Source organism: Teleopsis dalmanni, chromosome 1 (genome assembly GCF_002237135.1).
Source record: "Teleopsis dalmanni isolate 2A chromosome 1, ASM223713v2, whole genome shotgun sequence".
Classification (NCBI taxonomy): Eukaryota; Metazoa; Arthropoda; class Insecta; order Diptera; family Diopsidae; genus Teleopsis; species Teleopsis dalmanni.
Genome location: NC_051846.1, coordinates 103,757,332 through 103,779,301, shown reverse-complemented (window position 1 = coordinate 103,779,301; position 21,970 = coordinate 103,757,332). Strand labels below are relative to the sequence as shown.

At 35.8% G+C, this 21,970-nt stretch overlaps 1 protein-coding gene across 1 annotated transcript; it reads left to right on the top strand.

Moving 5' to 3' along the window:
* The first annotated feature begins 9,097 nt into the window (after positions 1-9,097).
* Positions 9,098-9,934, top strand: LOC119663958. The gene has a single exon (XM_038073547.1). The coding sequence runs from the start codon at positions 9,098-9,100 to the stop codon at positions 9,932-9,934; it is 837 nt and encodes a 278-aa protein (XP_037929475.1).
* The last annotated feature ends 12,036 nt before the right edge of the window (positions 9,935-21,970 follow it).

The window sequence follows — 21,970 nt, the reverse complement described above, 5'->3', positions numbered from 1 at the left end:
ATTATTTCCAAGACCACTGATGATGGGTATTTGGCAATACTCGAAACAGCTGTATGGTCAGCCAAAAATTCAATTGATTAAAATAATAAAAAATGAATTTTTGTTGTTGTAGTTCACTACTGTTCGAAAAAACCTCTTTATTATTTAATTAAAGAAAATAAAATTTTAATAATAATTTAATTAAATTATTTATAAAAACAAAACTCAACTTTTTGCTTACTATTACTCTTACTGACGTGCGTCAAGTGGTAATGTCAAGGTACTTATTACTTTTCCAATTTTATTAAAAGATAATTATATTTAATAAATTCATTTATAGGATCATCCAACTATTGAATTATGCTGTAGATGTGCGTATTAGGGAGTGATTCCAGGTAAGTATTTATTTATTATCTCGATGTTAATTTTCATGTACTTAATTTCTTGCAAGTGATTCACCAACAGCACGTTGGAAATAATACAAAATTTCGATCATTACACATTAATCACGTGATCAATATTTTCCTCTTTTTTCGAAGGTGTAAACATGAGATAATAAAGCTGAAGTAGTTGTCAGTTTTTGAAGTCTAAAATAGAAGGTAGTTTATTAGTCTGTCAAGACAAGTCTTGGTCAGTATGGCAAGTGTTCGAAAGTTTTATTTGGTTGTTATAAGGAGTGCGTCGGTAGAGACTGTAGCTTCTATGGCAATTGAAATGAAAAATATGCGGACACTTAACCGTCTAAAAATAAAGTTTAAAAGGATAACACGCGATTTGTTAATATTTTAATTTATTATAGAAATAATAAATAAAATTTTAACTTTGTGGAAATAAATTGTAAAATTAAAAATAAATATATACCTTAAATGTATGTACATTAAATTGCCATTAATTTTCGAAATTCGAAAAATCTTCCACTGATCGGTTCATTTTACTAAACAAGTAATCTGTGTAAAATTTTCAATTGGATAACTGGAAATGGCGCCTCAATAGCTCCAAAGATTGAAAAATAACTATTTTTTCCATTAAATTTATATTTGATTACTTATATCTAAGACATATTTAATTTTACATAAAAACTGTCTTAAAAGTTATAGATAAAAAATCTATTATAGATTATAGATTAAAAATAAACAATTTACTCATTCAATAGTTATTGAACAAAAGAAAAAATTAGCCGAAATCACCCGATTGAATGTACGTAAACTCTATGAATGCATTTGCCCACATGACTGTATGTTGTTTACTAAATTTGTTACAAAATAAGTTCATATTTTTGGATAGTTGTGTAAATAAATGAGTTTTTGTGTTAATCATTGGAATACGAAGTGAATTTTATAATATTTTATCGTCTTACTTTTTGAACACTCAGCTGCTATAACTCATTACTGTAAAATAATTCAAAATGATTACATTAAAAAGTGTTACCAAGCTGACTTCTTTAAATTTGCGTAAAAATATATACCTAGTTGGTTATCATTCTATTGGGTTGACTGGTAGTAAGTTACCATCAAATAGGGAAGTATTAAAAGTCCTTTTTTACCATGCTTATGGTTAAGTTACGGTTAAGGGAAAATGCTACATTATCATATTTTGGCAAAAGGCACGAATACCAATAAATGAGTAAAACCATTGCATTACAAAGAGTAGTAGACTTATAAAAAACAGTTCAAATTTTGTGAGCTAAATGCAGTTTGTTTGCATTGGAATGAAAAATTGCTGCCAACTTTAGAAGGAAAACAAAATGTGGACCGTCGACATATTATAATCTCATGAGGGTCTGTTGAGTAATTACTTGAAATATCTGGACTGAAAATTAAAACAGCATGGGCAGAGTAATCTGCTATTTGAATGGGGTTTGCAGGATTACGTTCTGATACGACAGATGTGAACACTTGTCCGTTTAACGAAACTTGCTCAATTATTGAAAAACATTTAGAAAGAGATCTTTTATATCTAGCCTGCAGACATCACATTCACGAAATTATTCTCAAAAGTATCCTCCATGCTAAGGTTTGCAAGTCTGTAAGCCCTAATGTTCAATTATTTCAACGATTTTAAAACTTTTGGCCAAAAATAAATGTTGACATTTTGACAGTCGAATTAGAACATAAAAAAGTGAGAAAATTATTGAACACAGATGATATGTTATGAAATACAAGTTTCCTTTATACGATTTGTAAGGACAATCAACCAAGAGATGATTATAAGGAACTTATGGAACTTGTGTTAATATTTTTAGAAGAAAAGCCGAACTGCAGCATAAAGTTTCGATCTCCTGGGATTACACATCACGCAAGATGGATGAGGAAAGCATTGCATGCATTAAAAATATTTTTATTTAGGAAAGAGTTCAAATTATCTACAGCAGAAGAAAATGCTCCTTGCGATATACAGATAGTAGAAAAAGTCTACGGATATTCACAATTTTTCTTAAATTACGCATAACTTTTTTAATTTTTACTCAAATTCATTTTTATTTCCTGATTTATTTTAACCAAAGAAATAACAATAAAGTTCCAATATAAAAAATTAACAGTTATTCTTAAAAAAAAATTAAACACAATTATATGCAAAAGTAGCAATTTTTGAAGCAGAAAAAGTCTACGGATAGTTTTTTAATATTTACATTTACCGGTAATTTAAATTCGCTTGCAAGCATAAACGTTTCATTAAATAATATTTAATTATGAGTCTTCCTAAAAAGTCTAAAAATTAATCATTTAATAATATTTTTTTATATAAGCAATAAATTTTTACAATATAAAATAAAGGACTTGAAATTAGATTTAGTGAGCGACAAATAACTGTTAAACTTTAGAAAGATGACGTAAGTCAAAGAAAAATTGCTGAAGATATTGGTCGTCAATATTCATTTGTGTAGAGAATTATAAATAATTTCAAAGAGACGAATACTTACATTTCTAAACCTCACACTGGCCGCCCCTCAATTCTGTCAAATAGAGAATGACGTAGCATAATCAACCAGGTAAAAGTAAATCCAAGAGTAACAGCCTTCAAACTAGCTGAACATACTTGAAAACAAATTATGTCCTGATACTGTGCGGAAAATTTTGAAGAAATGCATGTATTATACCTTGGTTGCAGGAAAGAAGCCATACATATCCAGATATAATAGAATAAAATGATTAAGATTTGCAAAAAAGCATATAAATAAACCTATAAAGTTCTGAAAATGAGTTATTTTCTCCAATGAGAGTTCATTTTACATATTTTGAATCAAATTTAGAAAACTTGTATGGAGAAAATTATTAACAGCCTATGATAAACAAAATTCAATTTCAACAGTAAAACTTGGTGGTGAAGGCGTAATGATTTAGGGGTGTATAGCAAATAATGGTGTTGTGAGACTTAAATTTGTAGAAGATGCAATGGAGAAATATGGCTATCTAAATATTCTATAAACAAATTTGAAAGAAAATGTCAGAATGTTAGGACTTGAGGCAACCTTTTTTTTCAGTAGGACAACGACTCTAAGCATACAGCAGCCATCGTACGGATTTGGATTCTGTACTATGTTCTCAGGCAACTTCAAACACTACCAGAATCACCAGACCTTAGTCCTGTAAAACATCTGTGGGTGTATATGGAAAATCAGATTTGCCAGCATATGTGTTCCAGCAGGGATATAGTAAGAAACGTCATCAAGGAAGAATGGCTAGAAATAAACGCACAGGATACTGCAAAGCTGGTTGAGTCCATGCAAAGACGCTTAACAAAGGTTATTAAATGCAGAGGTTATCCCACAGACTATGAAATTTAAGATTTTTGTGAATTTCATTGTTTTAATGTAAATATTAAGAAATATCCGTATACTTTTTCTGCTTCAAAAATTGCTACTTTTGCATTTAATTGTTTAATATTTTTTTAAAGAATAACTGTTAATTTTTTATATTGGAACTTTACTGTTGTTTCTTTGATTTCAATAAATTAGGAAATAAAAATGAATTTGAGTGAAAATTAAAAAAGTTATGCGTAATTTAAGAAAAATTTTGTGAATATCCGTAGACTTTTTCTGCTATGTGTATGTATATTTATTATTAAAGTGTATGTTGAAGTATGTTTAATGCTATGTCATCAGTCAAAGCTCATTTCCAAGATTTTAATCTTCTTTCTACTCTTAGTCAATATGAAAAAATTGAGGAAAATATATCTAGAGTTACTTTGGATAAATTATATAATCATCTTTTTTTGGATTTAAATATATCAACTGATACAAAGACAAAGATGGTTTCGAATTGGAGTACAGAAAGTAATGACAAAGAAGTCAGGAGACTATCAATAGATCGCGCAAAAATAACTGAAATCGTCGTAAAGGAATGTAACGACACTTTTGGGTGACGTTCAAAAATATTTAGTTTTTGCTGGGGTATTCTCAGCCGTCGTCCAGAGTCGTGACAATAAATTTATATTTTTGCTGAGATGTAGTTTTAGAAGAATAGAACGTTGATTTAATATATTAATTATATATTTTATTTACTTCATAAAAGAAAATATTCAATCAAAGTTTAATCAAATAATTGCTGAATAAGCTATTTAAACATATGATAAATTATAATTCCAATAAAATATTATATTTATTTAATATAATTTATAATATTTATTTAATAATTAAAAATGTGCATCATCGTTGACGACGGCCACACAGAAATTATTACTGCTGGGGTAACTATGACCTTAATGTAGATTCATGTTTTCTGTTCACTGTAGAACTCGTTGACGAGGTTTTTACTTTTAGCTTCGGTTCGTTTCCTAAGAAGACTTCTGGCAGGACAGCCTGACGTCCTGGGTTTCCCTCCACTGTTGTAAAAAAAAACGGTTACTCTGTGCTGTGGAAGATAATCATTTGGCCGCATGAGCCAGGTTAAAAAAAAATAAAAATAAAACATATGACAAAGATATTAATTTCTAACTACTTTGGCTGAATGAGCCAGGTTTTGGCAGAATATGCCAGAAGACCGAATAGGCCAGTGTACTTGTCTCTTTATGAGTGAAAATTTAAGTCCTTGGTAAAATTTACCAGGAGGCCGAATGAGCCAGAGTACTTGCTTCTTCACTAGTCAAAACACAAGTCCCCTATCATATTAAATGTTCATTCTTTTATACCGAACATACCGGAGCTTTTTGGTGTAGCGCCCCGGTATTATTTGCTGTTGTTAACTTCGCCGTAAAGGTTAAACTATTCGTGTTATATTTTGTACTTCTTGTGTATTTTCATGTTTGCATGCTTTTTTTTTTATTTCGCCGGGGTTTCATTTGTTTACTTCGCGTAGTTCCAAGTGTATTTTTAATTAATAATTTAATTAAAACTTTATTATTTAAAAATAATAAAGTATTTTTAATTTAATAATTTTAAAACAAAAGTACATTAGATATATATTATGAAATATATATTTAATAGTATCTAAATAAATAATATCAAAAAAACAAATGTGAAGAAAATATTCGTAATAAACAAGTAATTTCATAAAATAAACAAATGGTGCCGGCGTGTTTTGTTTTGTTTTTGGCGGTGGATAACACAGGTCAACAAAAAAAATTTTTTTTTTTCCTAGATATGTTGTTGGGTGATCCTAGAGGTATTTTGCGTGCTGATTCCAAATCTGGACTTAGATTTTTTCTATCACGTCTAGTTTTCTTTAGGCAACCGGATTAACGGGTGATTCAAGGGGTTTCAGCAAATAAATCGTGAATTTAAAAAATGGTACTTACTTATGTTTTTCTCGAATATTGAGCATCTAGTAAGTCCCTTTTTAGTGCCCAGCAGTAATTTGCTAACATGTTAGTGAAATTTCCTTTGTAGCGTTTTTCCATGTGTAAAATATCCTGGTGAAAACGCTCACCATGTTCATCACTAAGGGCGCCAAGATTTGGTGGAAAAAAGTCCAAGTGAGAGTGTAGGAAGTGAAGTTTTAAAGACATATTGCAGCCCATTTTTTGGCATGAATCAATTAGATTACCCACCAGATCGCGATAATTTTCAGCTAACATATTTCCTAAAAAATGCTCAACTACATTTTTGAATGAGTTCCACGCGTTAATTTCTGTTGAACTCAATTGCTGTTGAAATTCCGAGTCCTTCAGCAGTTCTCTAATCTGTGGTCCAATAAAAATACCTTCCTTAATCTTTGCCTCACTTATTTTAGGAAATTTTTGCTTCAAATAAGTAAAACCACCACCATTTTTATCCATGGCTTTAACAAAATTTTTAAAAAGTCCTAATTTAATGTGCAGAGGTGGCAAAAGAATATTTTTAGGATCGACCAAAGGCTGGAAGAGGAAATTTTTGATTCCAGGAACGAGTGCTTTACGTTGTGGCCAATCTTTTTTCAAGTAATGCAATTTTCTGTCTCTCCTATCCCACTCGCAGTTGAAGCAACAATATTTCGTGTAACCAAGTTGTAACCCTAGTAAAATTGCAATAACTTTTAGGTCACCACAAATTTTCCACTTATATCTTTCGTAGTGAATTTTTTTTAAGAGAAACTGCATATTCTCGTAAGTTTTTTTCATATCAGTTCCATGGGCTAACGGTATTGAGGGAATTTCATTTCACGATGTATAAATCAAATTAATATATTTATTTCACAATACTTATATATATTTAATTTTATTATTATTTAATTATTATTTATTAATTCGTAATATTATTATTTATACATATTTATGAATCACGTTATTTATATACATATATTTACATCACGAAAATAATGTATACTATATATATCATATATAAATGAAATACCCAACGCTTAACCCAATCTGTCATACACTTTTCAAAGGCCCGTGAAGGTATGGCTTTTAGTTCCTTCGGCGAATTTTCTTTTACCGATTCAATCGACTCAAAACGCTTACCACGAAGGGGCAATTTGAGTTTCGGGAACAGAAAAAACTCGCACGGATCCAGATCTGGCGAATATGGTGCCTAAGCGATGACAGTGGTGCCGTGTTTGGTCAAAAAATCGCGTACAACAAGAATTTTCTATAGTAAAAATCGCTAAATGCACTTGAGGTAGTCTCCCATTAACAGCTGCTGTAAACAAACTAATTGACAGATGGCGCAAACTAATTGTATCATATGTCAAGAAAGGGTGTACCAACATAACAAAATAAAAAAAAATTTTTTGAAAAAGGTCTATTACTTAAAAAGTAGTTAACAAACAACAAAATCCGGATACTTTTTGAGCAGTAGGTAAATTACGACTTTATAGCAAAAATATACATTCAACTGTTTTGAAGAATCTAGACGTGATAGAAAGAATCTAAATACAGATTCGGAATCAGCACGAAAAATACGTCTAGGATCTCTTAACAATGTCTCTAGGACAAAATCTTTGTTGATCAGTGTAATCTTTCTGTTTGATTTGGTTTTATGTGTATAAAAGAATAAAAACTGTGCAAAGTGAGTGTTAAATTGTTTTGTATTTATTTATTTCGTAAATATATATTTTAAATAAATAAATGTGTTTTCTGTTGTAATTGTTTATTGTGTTTAATTGTTGTTGTGTTTAGAATTCAAATACAAGTTTTTTTTCATTCATAAATTGTAATAAACAAGAAATTCATTATTTTTCCTTTATCGCATATTTAAGATTTTGTACATTGCATGCATCGATGCCCACGGCACGCTGGAACGGAGAATCGCAGGTAATGTCCATGTGATTTATGATAAAATATCTTTATTCAATTTCATATTTTTCGGATAAATCCATTGCAGTTTTCTTCACGTGAGTGTTCTTATTTTTACTATGTGTAGAGGTGGTGGTTAGGTGACATTCATACTTTCTTTTTCTCTTGTTCTTGATATATGTGACATAGAAATTTACTGTGCAAATTTGTATCGTCACAGGAAATTGAAGAGTTTGTATACAAACATACTCAAAACATTTTAAATCATTTCAAGTTGAGCGATGAATATATGAAAATACGTCCCACAAAATGGCATGAAGATTTTAGTTTTATTCAAGTTAAGAAAACGCTTTTAAGCTCAAAAGTAATAAATTATACGACAGAGCAAGGAGTGAAACTAATGCTGGACCTTAGATCAATTTTACCAAAAATGAAATCCAAAAACAGTACATTTTAAAAATTGTTAACGGTTATCGCCGACGTTTTCCAAATTCTAATAAAGGTGCTTTGTTCCAGTAAAATAATAAAAATTATGTCGAAGAAAACTAGAATTAGTACGTTTTTATTGAAGAAATATTAAATTATAGCAGTTTTTGTAAAGCTGAAGCGGAAAATTACATTCATAGCACTTGCAAACCTAGCAATCGAGTGATTTCAGCTAATTTTTTCTTTTATTCAATAACTATTAGAAATACAGAAAAACTTTGTATGAGTGAATTGTTTATTTTTAATAGATCTATAACTTTTGCGGAGACAGTATTTATATAAAATTAAATGTGTCTGAGATATAAGCAATCAAATATAAATTTTATGAAAAAAATGGTTATTTTTCCATCATTGGGGCTCTTGGGGCGCAAGTTCCACTTATCCAATTGTACTAAAATTTTACACAGATTATTTTTGTAGTAAAATGAACCGATTTGGGTTCATAAAACTTGTGACATTTAAATAAAACGAAGTTGAAATATAATTGAAGGGCTACGAATAAATGAATGAAACCGTGGCAACAGTACAACAAGTATGGCAACCTAAAAAATATCAAATTGTCACTCTTGATGAAAACAAGACACCTGGCAATGCTGAAAATATAAAACACATTTAATGATTAATTGTTAAGGTTCGATGAGAAAAGCAGTATTGTATTTTGTTAAGTAATTGTATATTAAGAATAAAAATAGTCAATAATAACGTCCAAAGTGGTGACTCCGACGCGCAAAGTGAAAAATTTACAGAACTAATTTTCTAAAAGTGTAAAGTAACATTAGTTTTAGAAACGCTTAACAGCATTCACTAAATCTATTAACGGTCTTATCCAACACGCACATTGTCATCACAAATATCAGAACAAGAGAACTTGGAACAACTAAAGTGGTGACTCCGTTAGAAAATCAAGTAAAAACTCTACAAAGTAGGGCATCTTATGCAAGAGTACACGCGCAAACTGCGTTCCAGACAAGTACGTAACAACATGACGATGAACGCAGAACAAACTGCAAATACACAAGTGGACTCCACAGAATTAAATATGAAACATATTGTGAGAGTCCCGAATTTTAACAAAATAAATCTAACGGTATGGTTTGTACAAGTGGAACGAGTTTTTCGTCTAAAAAACATTCGAGACGATATAGACAAGTTCAATTGGGTGGCAGTGAATCTGGATGCAGATATCGTGATGGTTGCTGAAGATTTAATTACGAATCCCTCAACAAATAATAAATATGAAACACTGAAGACACGTTTGTTTAGAAAATTTGCAGAATCACCCGAATCCAAGTTGCGGCGCCTACTTCAAGGTGGAGATACTGCGGGTATGAAGCCGTCGGAAATACTTTCGAACATAAGACGTCTGGCACCGGATCCCAATAGCGAACAAATCATTCCCACGCTTTTTCTCAGCGAAATGCTCAAATCGATTCGTCCGGTATTGGCAATTAGGGAAGAGGATGATCTGAAAAAACTAGCCAAATTAGCTGATAAAATTCTGGAGGCGTTAACAACAAACGCAATGTATATGTGTGAAGTATCGCCACAGCCTACGCAAATCGCGGCAACGGTGTGCAGTACGGCACAGAATGATTTGTACACAGCTGTTCAACAACTTACTGACCAAGTTAAAAAGCTGCAAGTTGAAGGTAAACAACTCAGAAAAACAACCACGAGTCGCAACGGTTCTCGATCGCGCTGGCCTTTAAGCGATGTCAACGGTCAACAGCGACATCATGACAATTTGTGTTACTACCAGTTTGGGGACAGTGCCACCAAGTGTAAGCCAAGCTGCTCACGATGGGCACCGTTAAACTAAAAAAGCTGTCGTCAAGCACACTGGTTAACGGCAGTAGCAAACAACTTGACCACATAACCAGTGATTCATCAGTCGCAGAAATACAACCATTCATATGGTAAATAGTGAACGTCTTTTTGTCGTCGATCGCAGATCATGTTTTCGTTTTTTGGTTGACTCGGGCTCAGTTGTATCAGTAAGGCCACGGCATTTGGTGAAATTCACAAGGAGAGCTCCAACTATATGCAGCGAACCGAACTCTCATTACCACATTTGGCAACAACACAATGGAATTAGACCTAGGTTTACGAAGATCATTTAGGTGGCAATTTATCATCGCAAATGTCGAAGTTGCTATTATTGGTGCTGATTTCTTAAACCGTTTTCATTTGTTAGTTGATCTAAGAAGCAAACAACTTATAGACATGACGACGAAGCTTAACACACGAGGTGATCTTTCAGTTTCTCCGCCATCAACCATATCTACAATAGACGAAACAGCCAAGTTCAGCAAGCTGCTCAAAGAAATCGTTGATATTACACGACCAGTGTTGAAACAGTCACTTCACGACACTAAAAGCATGTGGTGACTCATCAAATTGAGACAACAGGCAACATTGTGTTTGATCGTCCCAGAAGGTTATCTGGACAGAAACTTGCTGTTGCAAAAGCCGAAATCACTTTACTACTGTTGTCAAAAAGTCCATGGGCAAGTCCTCTACACATGGTGGCGAAAAATAATGGTATGCTTGTGGCGACTATCTAAAGTTGAACGCAATAACGATACCGGACAGGTATCCTATCGCTCACGTGCATGATTTTGCAGAAAAATTACACAACAAAACAATGTTTTCAGCACTCGACTTGGTAAAAGCATATTACAAAATCCCAATGGCAGAGGACGACATTCAGAAAACTGCCGTGAGCACATCTTTTGCCCTGATTGAGTTCCAGTAAATGCCGTTCGGATTTAAAAACGCGACGCAGACGTTCCAACATTTCATGGACCAAATTTTTCGAGGCCTTGATTTCGTGTATTGCTATATTGACGACATTCTCATAGCTTCAACGTCTATAGAGGAACATGAACGTCATCTCCGAACAGTGTTTACCATTTTGCGCCAACATAGACTCAGGATAAATGTCAACAAATGTCAATTTGGTAAATCGGAAATTCTCTTTCTGGACACACGGTCAGCAAGAATGCCATTAAACCACCACAGGACCGCATTGAAGCAATAGTGAATTACAAACAACCTGACACAGTCAGTGAGCTAGCACGTTTTCTAGGTGTTCTGAATTACTAACGGCGTTGCATACCACACTTATCGCAACATCAAGCACAGCTTAGTGATCTGTTACGAAACATTAAAAAAAATAACAAACGAAAAATCTTTTGGACTCCCGAAAATTTTGATGCGTTTAGCAACTGTACACACAGCGTTGCGAATGCTGCACTAATTGTACATCTATCACCTGATGCTGAGCTGGTACTTATCTGTGATGCATCTGACGTTGGTATTGGCGCTTGCCGTAGAACAATATGACCAGGGCACTTGGCTACCACTCGGGTTTCTTTTCAAGAAAACTCTCAGCAAGTGAAAAACATTACAGCGCATATGATAGAGAATTATTAGCAATCTATAGCGCCATTCGTTTTTTCAAAACATCTCCTAGAGGCAAGAGTTTTCGTCATTAAAACGGACCACAAACCGCTGATATATGCTTTCAACCAGAAACCAGAGAAGGCGTCACCTCGGCAGCTCCGACATCTTGATTTCATTTCCCAATTTTCAACAACCATTGTACACCTATCTGGGAGTGACAATGCGGTAGCAGATGCCCTTTCTCGTATTTCAGCTGTATCGCTGCCAACTGCTGTCAATTTATTAACCGTTGCAGAGGAACAACAAAACGATCAAGAATTAAAAACGCTGTTGCACGGGGAAACATCTTTGAAGCTGCAAGCAATTGTTTTTAGCGACAAAAATTCCTTGTTCTGCGATGTGTCTACAGGAACAATTCTGCCATACGTGCCAGTATCTTTGTGTCATAAAGTTTTCGCATCGATATACGACATGCCACACCGCAGTGGAAGATCCACTCTGCAACAGATAAAACAAAAATACGTCTGGCCTTCCATGCGAACTGATATAATTGCATGGGGAGGAAATTGTTTACCCTGTCAACGAGCAAAAATATACAGACACAATACTTTTCGGTCAATTAAAATCGACATGCCAGACAACCGTTTCGACCATGTACATATCGACATCATTGTGATGCCAATGGATGAAGAGTATCGCTATTGTTTAACAATGATTGATCGTTTTTCAAGGTGGCCTGAAGCTATACCTTTAAAAGACATTACTGCAAACACTATAGTATCTGTTTTTTGTTCAAACTGGGTGGCGAGATTTGGATGCCCGCAAACCATAACAACTACAATTCGAATCAGAATTTTTCAAAGCTCTGACAAAAATGATAGGAGCAAAACACGTCCACATCACGTCATACCACCCACAAGCAAATGGTGTGATTGAACGCTGGCACCGTTCCTTAAAAGCAGCACTAATGTGTCATGAAGCAGAATTCTGGATAGATTTACTACCAACAGTCCTGCTAGGCTTACGAACGTGTTTCAAGGAAGATTTACAAACTTCAGCTGCTGAGATGCTGTATGGTTCCTCGATTCGACTACCGAACGAGTTTGTTGACGACGACCAACAATGCACCAGCCCGCAGATGATCATAGAGGAGTTTCGCAAACACATGCGATTAGTGCGACCGATTCCCGCAACACATCACCGGAACAATGTTTCATTTGTGTTGAAAAACCTCTACAACTACTTACACGTCCTGCTTAGGACTGATTCTGTTCGTCGCCTGTTGGAGCCACCGTACACTGGACCATTTAAGGTACTCAGTAGACCAACTGACCGAACGTTCGTTATTGATATGCAGGGAAAGGAGACCACAGTTTCAGCAGAAAGGCTCAAACCTGCTTTTATTACTAAAGAAGTAGATGTGAAGGAAGTGACGAAAAACCTACACATGCACGTAAAGAAAAACCAGGTGAGGTTTTCACAATGGAGAATACTAGAAGGGGCGTACTGTAGCAACAGTACAACAAGTATGCAACCCAAAAAAATATCAAATTGTCACTCTTGATGAAAACAAGACACCTGGCAATACTGAAAATATAAAACACATGTAATGGTTAATTGTTAAGGTTCGGTGAGAAAAGCAGTATTGTATTTTGTTGAGTAATTGTACCATATATTAAGAATAAAAATAGTCAATAGTAACGAGTAACGAAAAAACAACAGCTTAAACAACGAAAACCCTTATAAAAATGAGAGAAACTAAATTTGAAGTGGTTCAAAATTATACCAGTTTGATAGTTGACAAAGTTTAACTGTCAATCAGGAGTCAAAAGATTTATTTGATAATAAAAATAAATAGAAAGACCATGTCGGAGTACAACAAGAAGAAAGCGGGAAGTCTTAACAAATTCTAGTAGGTTTAGGTGAGAACCATAATACAAAACGACTGGACTAGTAGCACCACATGGTTCCATTTTTACTGCAATGGCTCTTATTATTAAACTTGGAACCGGCCAGACTCCATCAACACTAGTTGTTAAGAATTCTATCTTGAGTTACTTCTCACAGTAGTCCACTCCAAATTAAAATAAATAACACTAATTTAGTTTTAGCACATCAATTTTATTTATTTATTTTTTTTAAATAAAACAAACACTACTGGTATTGCTGCTACTGCTGCTGTTGATGTAACTTTCGCTGTTGCTGCTACTGCAGCTTCAGTTGTTGATGTTTCAGTTGCTGTTGTTTCAGTTGCTGCTGTTGTTTCTGTGACTGCTGTTACTGTGACTGTTACTGCTATTACCGTTGCTGTAATACGAGCGCTGGGGTTTCTGCGAATGAATATCGAGGATTCTGTGGACGGATGTCGTGAAATGGCGCGTAGTTCTTCTCAGGCTACGCTACGGAATATTCATAATATGTCCGTGCGAATTCTTTACTCCTCCAAATATGTGTATAATAATTTTATACCCTTTGCCGTAAAACCAACGCAGGATTTTAATAGTTATACATATATTTCTTATTAATATATATGGTTCATAGACATATATAATTTATATCCTTTGCCGTAAAAAACCAACGCAGGATTTTAATAGTTATATTTCTTATGGATATATATGGTTCATAGACATGTATAATTTTATATCCTTTGCCGTAAAAATCAACGCAGGATTTTAATAGTTATATTTCTTATGGATATATATGGTTCATAGACATATATAATTTTATTTTATATTGTTGGCGTAATACCACCTTGACGAATGCTCATAAACTCGTGCCTCTTCAACAATTGTGCCGTCTTAAATATCCATCCGCCGGAGCTTTCTTCTAGCGTATTTTTCCGTTGGTTTACCTGCTGGGTTTTGCCAGGTAAACCACTGTGCTTATGATCTCACCGTGTAGCCGCTTCGTTTTTGTGTTTTGTTTTGTCAGGTTTTTTCCCATTAATACATTTTAAATTATTTTTTTTAATAGTATTTTAAAAAAAAAAAATGCAAGTGATAAATATATTTATAAAAAAAACATGAATGTGAAAAAAAAATATAAGTGTATAAACCTTAAGTGTAATTAATTAAAAGAATTTCAATGATTTTGTATTAAGCCGGTACTGAAGTTAATTTGTTTTGGTGGTAGTTTTGTTTAAATTGTAATATTTACAAAAGAAATAAATTAAATATTACTATCTATGTAATACCGTAACAAATAATAAACAATACTAGGAATTCTCCTGATGAAGGCAAAAGCAAATTTGCCGAAACACGTGTAGAGATACACAAAAAAAAAATCAAAAATAACCGCAATAGTAATTATCCAAATAGAAAACCAATAGAAAACTATAACGAAGTGCTGCTTGTGATGGGTTTTTGTTTGTAAAAAGAAACGTAATCAGTGAGCGTATTTGTTGCATATTTGTTTATTAAAACTATATTTCTTAAATAAATGTGTTTATTCATCGTGTTGTAATTCAAATTTTATAATAAGTAAATAAAATTTACTTTTTTTTCTTATAATATGTTCACGGTGTGTTTATGTTCTTTTTTCTCTTTTCAGGGTTTCTTTTCAGTCTAGGTATCAATGCCCGTGGCTCATCAGGCTGGAAGATCGCAGGTAATGTCCGTATAATTTGTGGCCAAATATATTTTGATAAATTTTATATTATCGAGGTAATTCCAACGCTGTTTGATTCGGGTAAGTGTTTTATTGTGACGTGTGTATGTGTCATGTTTTATAGCGACGGTCAGACACTGTTTTTCTCTTCTTCTTGGAACATGTGCGGAAGAAATTTGATATAAAAATTTGTTTCGTCACACATTCTAAATATTAACTCGTTCAAAACTTTGCACCCACGTTTTCAATCTTTGGGAACCAGTAAAAACGTTGATCATGCGTAATGCATAATCGAAAATTTCCATTATTTTCTGCGTGATTACGGGAAAAGCTAAACCCATATACGGCCGCTTTCAACACGGTCTCGCGTCAACTTCATAGTAAAATTTTCAAGCCGGTAGTATATTCACTAGTTGTATTCTCCTTATTGATCTTTTCTCAATCTTTAAGAGAAAGCACAACGCGTTGTTCAACTTCGGCTAAGTGCACATTGCTCTTGTGCATTTATAGAACGTGCTTGGGAACTGTTCAGTGTGTTTATTAACTTCTTCCTTTCGATTTTGGAAAAAATCGTAGTAGCAGGAAGCATTTCAATCACCTTTGGAGTTATACTGATTTTAATTTGCACATCAACTCTCATTCTTGGTGAGTGTTGTTGCAAAACTTCGTTACTCTTATATATATTATTATATTACATTATACTACTATTATATTACATATATTACTATATTATATTATACTACTATTATATTATATTACATAAATTATATATAATATTTTATCTATATACGTACATATTGTATTATTCATTCACATTTACACTTATTTACCATTGAAGTTATATGTGCGCTTATATATAATTATTTATATTTGCATTTATATTTATAATTATATTTATATTTATACTCGTGTTTGTATCTATCTTCATAAGTACATCTGTACTATATTGTATTTATAGTGGCATCTATATTTGCAATTATATTTATATTCAATTTATATTTATTATATATTGTATTTATATTGCACTTACACATATATATCTTTCTCACTCACCTTCTCTTTCACCCTCATTTTTCCTCATTCTTCCTTTCCTTCCAAAATTATTCTCACCTTTCAAATCATATCTTAATTCTTGAGTTTACCCATAACCCTCTAAGGTTAGCTCTAATGTTAGGACGATCTTTCCATCCCCCTCATTGAAACGACCCAGGACTGTCGTTGACCCCCTAAGCCGTAAGCAAGTTGATGAGCAACTTGCGTGAGTTTTAAAATCCGTTGCAGCCCTTAAGGCTGACAACGCCCAGCTTCGTGCTGAGAATACCTTCCTTGCCACTAAACTGGCGCTGCTCAAGGGCAACCCACCAAAGTCTTTCTCTTCTTCTATCGCTGCAGTTACTGTAAGCCCTTCCACCTCCATAGCTACCGTCTGTAGCATTACTAGTCTCCCCAAGCCAACGCCAGGACCCAAATCTCCGTCTAGCGCTAATCCCATCCCCAAGCCTTCTTTAGCTCTCAAGGTCCCTGTGGGATGCAATCCCCCCACTCCTTCTACTGTTCCTTTGACTTCGACCACTAAAATTCGACGCCACCAGCCCTTACGGCCCGTGGCGTCAATGTCAAGGAGCTGGACTCTGAAATAAAACCCGCTTTTCCCAATGCAGTTTATGAGTTGAAATGCGTAAATGGCACAACCAATCGTATCCTTACTAAGAGTAACGATACCTTTTACAACATCAGTTCTCTGCTCCGCGAGCAGAAAGTTAAGAGTTTTGCTTCCATCCCCCCAGAGGACCGAATCATCCATCGCCTAACATTGTTATATCACTGGAGCAGAAATCTCGCAATGAGTTCCCTCAATACTCTAACTGCCAACGCTATTTTCATACAGCCAAGCTGTGCTACTACTGCCACCGTTGTGTGCGCTGTGGTGAGACACATCCTCGTGGCGAGTGTCAACTTCCTCCTCCTGCATTTGACCCAGTCACTCAGGACTAACTTGCAGCCATTATACCCAAGTGCTGTAATTGTGGTCAGACTGGTCACCCGGTCAATTAACGCTGCTCCAAATTTAAGGAGCTGCGTTCTCTTCGCACCAGTAAGGCTAGTGCGCAAAAAATCCTCCCCTCGAGTCTCCTCTCGTGTTTCCCCTCGTGTCGACCTGAGGGCCCCCATGAATTTCGTGAGACCTGGAGTCTCATTTGCCCCTGCGGCAAAAGCCGCAACCCCAAGCCCACTTCGCTGCCTAAAGCAGCTATAACTTTCCCTATCCGTGATCCTGAGCCTGACTCCTTTCTTCCTGATATCCAGGGAATCTTCGCCTTTACTGCAGGCATTAAACAGCAGTACAGCTTTCTGCCCCATTCTGACAAGAAAGCCTTTCTTGTCCAGAAAATCCTCGAATTGGCTTTGAGATGAATGATCTAAGGATCATTCTCATAAACGTCAATTCTACACACTCCAATCTTAGGCGTACTTTTTCGAGGATTTTGCTGATCGCAACAACCCCCATATCATCCTTGTGACTGAAACACGGCTCAATATCAGAGACGTTGTAGATGTCAGAGGATATAATTTTATACGGTTCGATGGTGGGTCGCCATTTTGGCAAAAAACTCTCTCAAGTGTACTAGAATTCACATCCCTTCACTTGTTTCTCTTGAAGCGGTTGGCATTACTCTTTCTCTCTCCAACCGCCCTGGTCTAAACATCTTTTGCGTCTATCACACTCCCTCTATTGCTTCGTGCATTGTCCCTTGTGATCTGGACACCCTTGCCTCCTTGTCCCCTAATCCTTTTCTTACCGGTGATGACTTCAACAGTAAGCATCCCTTTTGGAATAATTGTGCCTATTGCCCTAGTGGCACTAGGCAATTCAATTGGCTGACTAGCAGCTCTGTCAGCGCTATTTTAAGTGTGGTAGCTCCATCGGTTCCGACTCATGTCAATAGTATCATTGACTTTTTCTTAGCGGATAATCGCCTCCTTCCCTGCCTTGGTTACCCACGAGTCATTGACGGCATATCTGACCACGAGTCTTGCGCTTCACGACTGCAGAGCTGGTTGTGCCTGCCCTCGCACCTTTTTTAACTTTCCTGGCACCAACTGGTCGGAGTTCAACCTCGCTCTCGACCACCTTCTTCTTAATTTGAGCATTCCCGAACACAGGAGCATGACTCCTGTGGAGAACGATCTTGCTGCCCATACTCTTGAAAGCATCTTCGCCTCCACAATTGATGAGCATGTTCCAATGGTGCGTGTTCGCAAATTTTATCAAGTTCCACTTGATACTTTTACCCTTCGCCTCATTAAACTGAGGAAATCGCTTCGTCGCCGAACTTATCGCCTTAGACAAGTAGCTTCAACGCAAGCTCGTGCGTCCAAAGCCATCCCTAAGAACCTGGACACCATAATTGCCCAGAGAGTCAACCAATCCAGGTTTAATTCCATTAGTGCCAAATTTCGTGCCACCCAGTGCCGGTCTGATGTTTTCAGTACGGTCAGGCAAATCTGTGGATCCAATAGGTCCATCTCAGACCTTCGCTATGGCAATACCATAGTATGATGACCTTGATAAAGCCAACGTCTTTGGTGAAGTCTTTGTGACTAATCACCGTCTTACGGTTGGCCTAGGCGAGCGCCACTTTACGTCCACTACGAATTCTGTAGTGCATGGGCTTTTTGATGCTTTCAATTAAAGCATTGTTACTTTCTCCCCGCAGTTTCCCGCTCACTGCATCAATGTTGAAGACACTCAAGGGTTTCTTACCCCTTCCAAACTCATCGACATACTTCGGCTTAAAAGTCATCTGGCACTGACTGTGTGTCTTTCTATGCCATGAGACGTTTCTCACCACTCTTTTTTAAAAAGTGCGCCATGCTCTTCAACCATGCGTACAAAACTGATTCCTTCCCCCAGTCATGGAGGAAGGCCATAGTTTGTCCCATTGCCAAAAGTAGCAAACCCAAAGCTGACCCCTTCAGCTATCGTCCTATTTCTCTACTTAACTCTGTCAGTAAGCTCTGTGAGACTTTCATAGCAAGCAAGCTGAAGTCCTTCTCCTCTGAGAATAACATTATTCCCCTTTTTCGGTTCGGCTTTAGGAGCCAAACCTCCACCGTCCATGCCCTGCATCATCTCCAAAATGAGATATGAGTGGGAATTTCTAATAAGCAGCCCACTGTGGCACTAAGTCTTGACATTGAAAAAGCCTTCGATACTGTCTGGTTTGAAGGCTTAATTCTTAAGCTTCACTACTTCGGATTCTCTCCTACGCTCTGCAGTGTAGTCCACAAATTTCTTTTCAACAAAACCTTTCAGATTCGAGTCGGTTCTCCCTCTGTCCCGTGATTTCCCCATCGGTGCCGACGTCCCACAGGGCTTGGTTCTCGGACCCCTCCTTTTCAACCTATTTATAGCAGACATCCCTCTCCCGCGGACCACTATTAAGCAAATCTGCTTCGCAGACAACTGCATTGTCTTCATGCGATCGTCTTATCCTTACCGCGTCTCCAATGAGCTTAATACCCACCTTAAATCTATTTTAGACTACTATACCAGGTGGAAGATTAAACTCAATCCCTCCACGATCTCTGCCATTGCCTTTACTGGCCAGCAGCGTGATCGTTCCAGAGGTTTTAGCACCTCCAATATTAAGCTCAGGCTTAATAGCTCTCCAATTCAGCTTGTTCCCAAGCTGAAACAACTTGGCATTGTTTTCTCATCCAAGCATAACTTTATACCACATGTTGACTATGCCATCCGTAACGCCCGGTTCAGGCATACTCAACTTAAAACTGCACTTCGAAGACATAACCAGCTTAACTGCAAAGCTTAACTGCAAAGTTAAGCTGCTCTGCTATAAGCAGCTTATTCGTCCTTTCCACACTTACGCTTTCCCTATTTGGTCAGCCATCACTTTCGCCCAAATGAAAAGAATCCGCCTGTGTGAGCGAAAACTTCTTCGCGCTTGCACTAACTATAAGCGCAAGCGTAATGGCAACCACTTCTTCATACCAACTCTCTATAACAACGCCAAGATCACTCGTGTTGACCTTCCCCCCGACGTCTCTACTCCTCTCACTCTTCCAGAAGACCTGTCGTGGTCCTACGGGGTTATAAATAAAACGCATGATGTTAAGGGGTATGGATACCTTTATTAATTTGTTTATGCAATCCCTAACTGCTGTCTCTACTTCTACCGTCGACCGTTGAATTATGTTGCTCAGAACTGCCCGTCGTAGTATGCCACTATTTTAAGTATTGTTGTTCCAGCAGAGAACGTTGCTGTTGTAGCTGATGTTGATGCTACTGTTGTTGACGCTGTTGTTGTTGTTGCTGATGTTGTTGATGCTGATGGTTATGTTGTTGCCGCACTTGTTGTTGCATGTGTTGCTGCTGCTGTTGTTGGTGCTTTAATATTCATGTGAATACTTTTGAGTAAATTGTTTCTTTTAATTTAATTAAATATTCCACGTGTCGAAAAATTATTTTATTACGTTTCGGTTTAAATTTTTGCTTTACCAATATTTTTGCAGTTTAGATATTTTTTTAAAATTATTCTCTCATATTTTATTTATTGAATTCACGCAACTAAATTCAGACTACTGTACTTAGCTTATCAACTGTGTAATTAGCACAAAAACTAATATTATTTGTAATTTTTATTAGTTATTTTTATTAACAACAAAAAAATTTATTTATTCAGTTCATTCATTTCAATGCTTGCAGTTTATTCACCGCTTCCTTTTCAATCTGAATTTGCACTCATTAAAACTTTACTTGATTTTTCCCATGTCAATTTAACCGAGCAATAGATTTGCTGAATTAGCTGAAACTACAGATGAAGCTAATCAGCCTATTAACAAAAATTTTAAACCGCCTCCAATCTACTTGCGTGAACGCAGCTCAAATAACCTAGTTACAATCCTTGCAAGTCTGATTGGAAATAATACTTTTCATATTGTTCCTATAACTAGGGGCAATATACACGAAACCAAAATCCAAATCGACACTGAAAACAATTTTAGAGTCATAACCAAATATTTCGAAGACAGCAAAAAAAATTACTACACATACCAACTAAAGAGTAGTAAGGGCCTTGTTATCGTAATTAAAGGTATCGAATCAGATGTAGAACCCATTGAGATAACAAATGTCCTAAGCGAAAAAGGCTTTAGCGCTAGAGCAGTAATAAATATTGTTAACAAAGATAAAATCCCACAACCTATGTTTAAAGTTGAACTTCACCCGGAAGTTTCTAAGCTTAAAAAAAATGAGAGCCATCCCATCTACAACCTACAGTATTTACTTCACCGCAGAATTAGCGTTGAGGAGCCCCACAAAAGAAATGGTTCGGTGCAATGCACAAACTGCCAAGAGTATGGCCATACTAAGTCATATTGCACTCTTCGTACAGTGTGCGTAGCTTGTGGCGAGCTTCACCATAGTTCCGAATGCGATAAAAAAGCATTAAAGGATACCAACTCCAAAAAATGTAGCAACTGCAGTGGAAATCACACTGCAAACTACAGAGGCTGTCCTATTTATAAAGAACTAAAGCACAGGTTAGCTCTGCAGAAAGAAGCGTTGCGTAATTCTACAAGAAGCAACACCATTAAATTAGTTGAAGTACCTCAACCTTTAACTTCTAAGCCTGTTACACCAGGTGTTTCATATGCTAATGTCGTTAAATCTGACAAGCAACAAGCCCCTCCAGTTCAAAGTAATAGTTTGGAAATAATGATCTCCACTCACTCAGAGCTTAACTCAGTTCATGTCAATCATGCAAACTACTCTTAACGAGATAGTTAAAATGCAAAGCCAATTAATGCAAATGTTTTTATC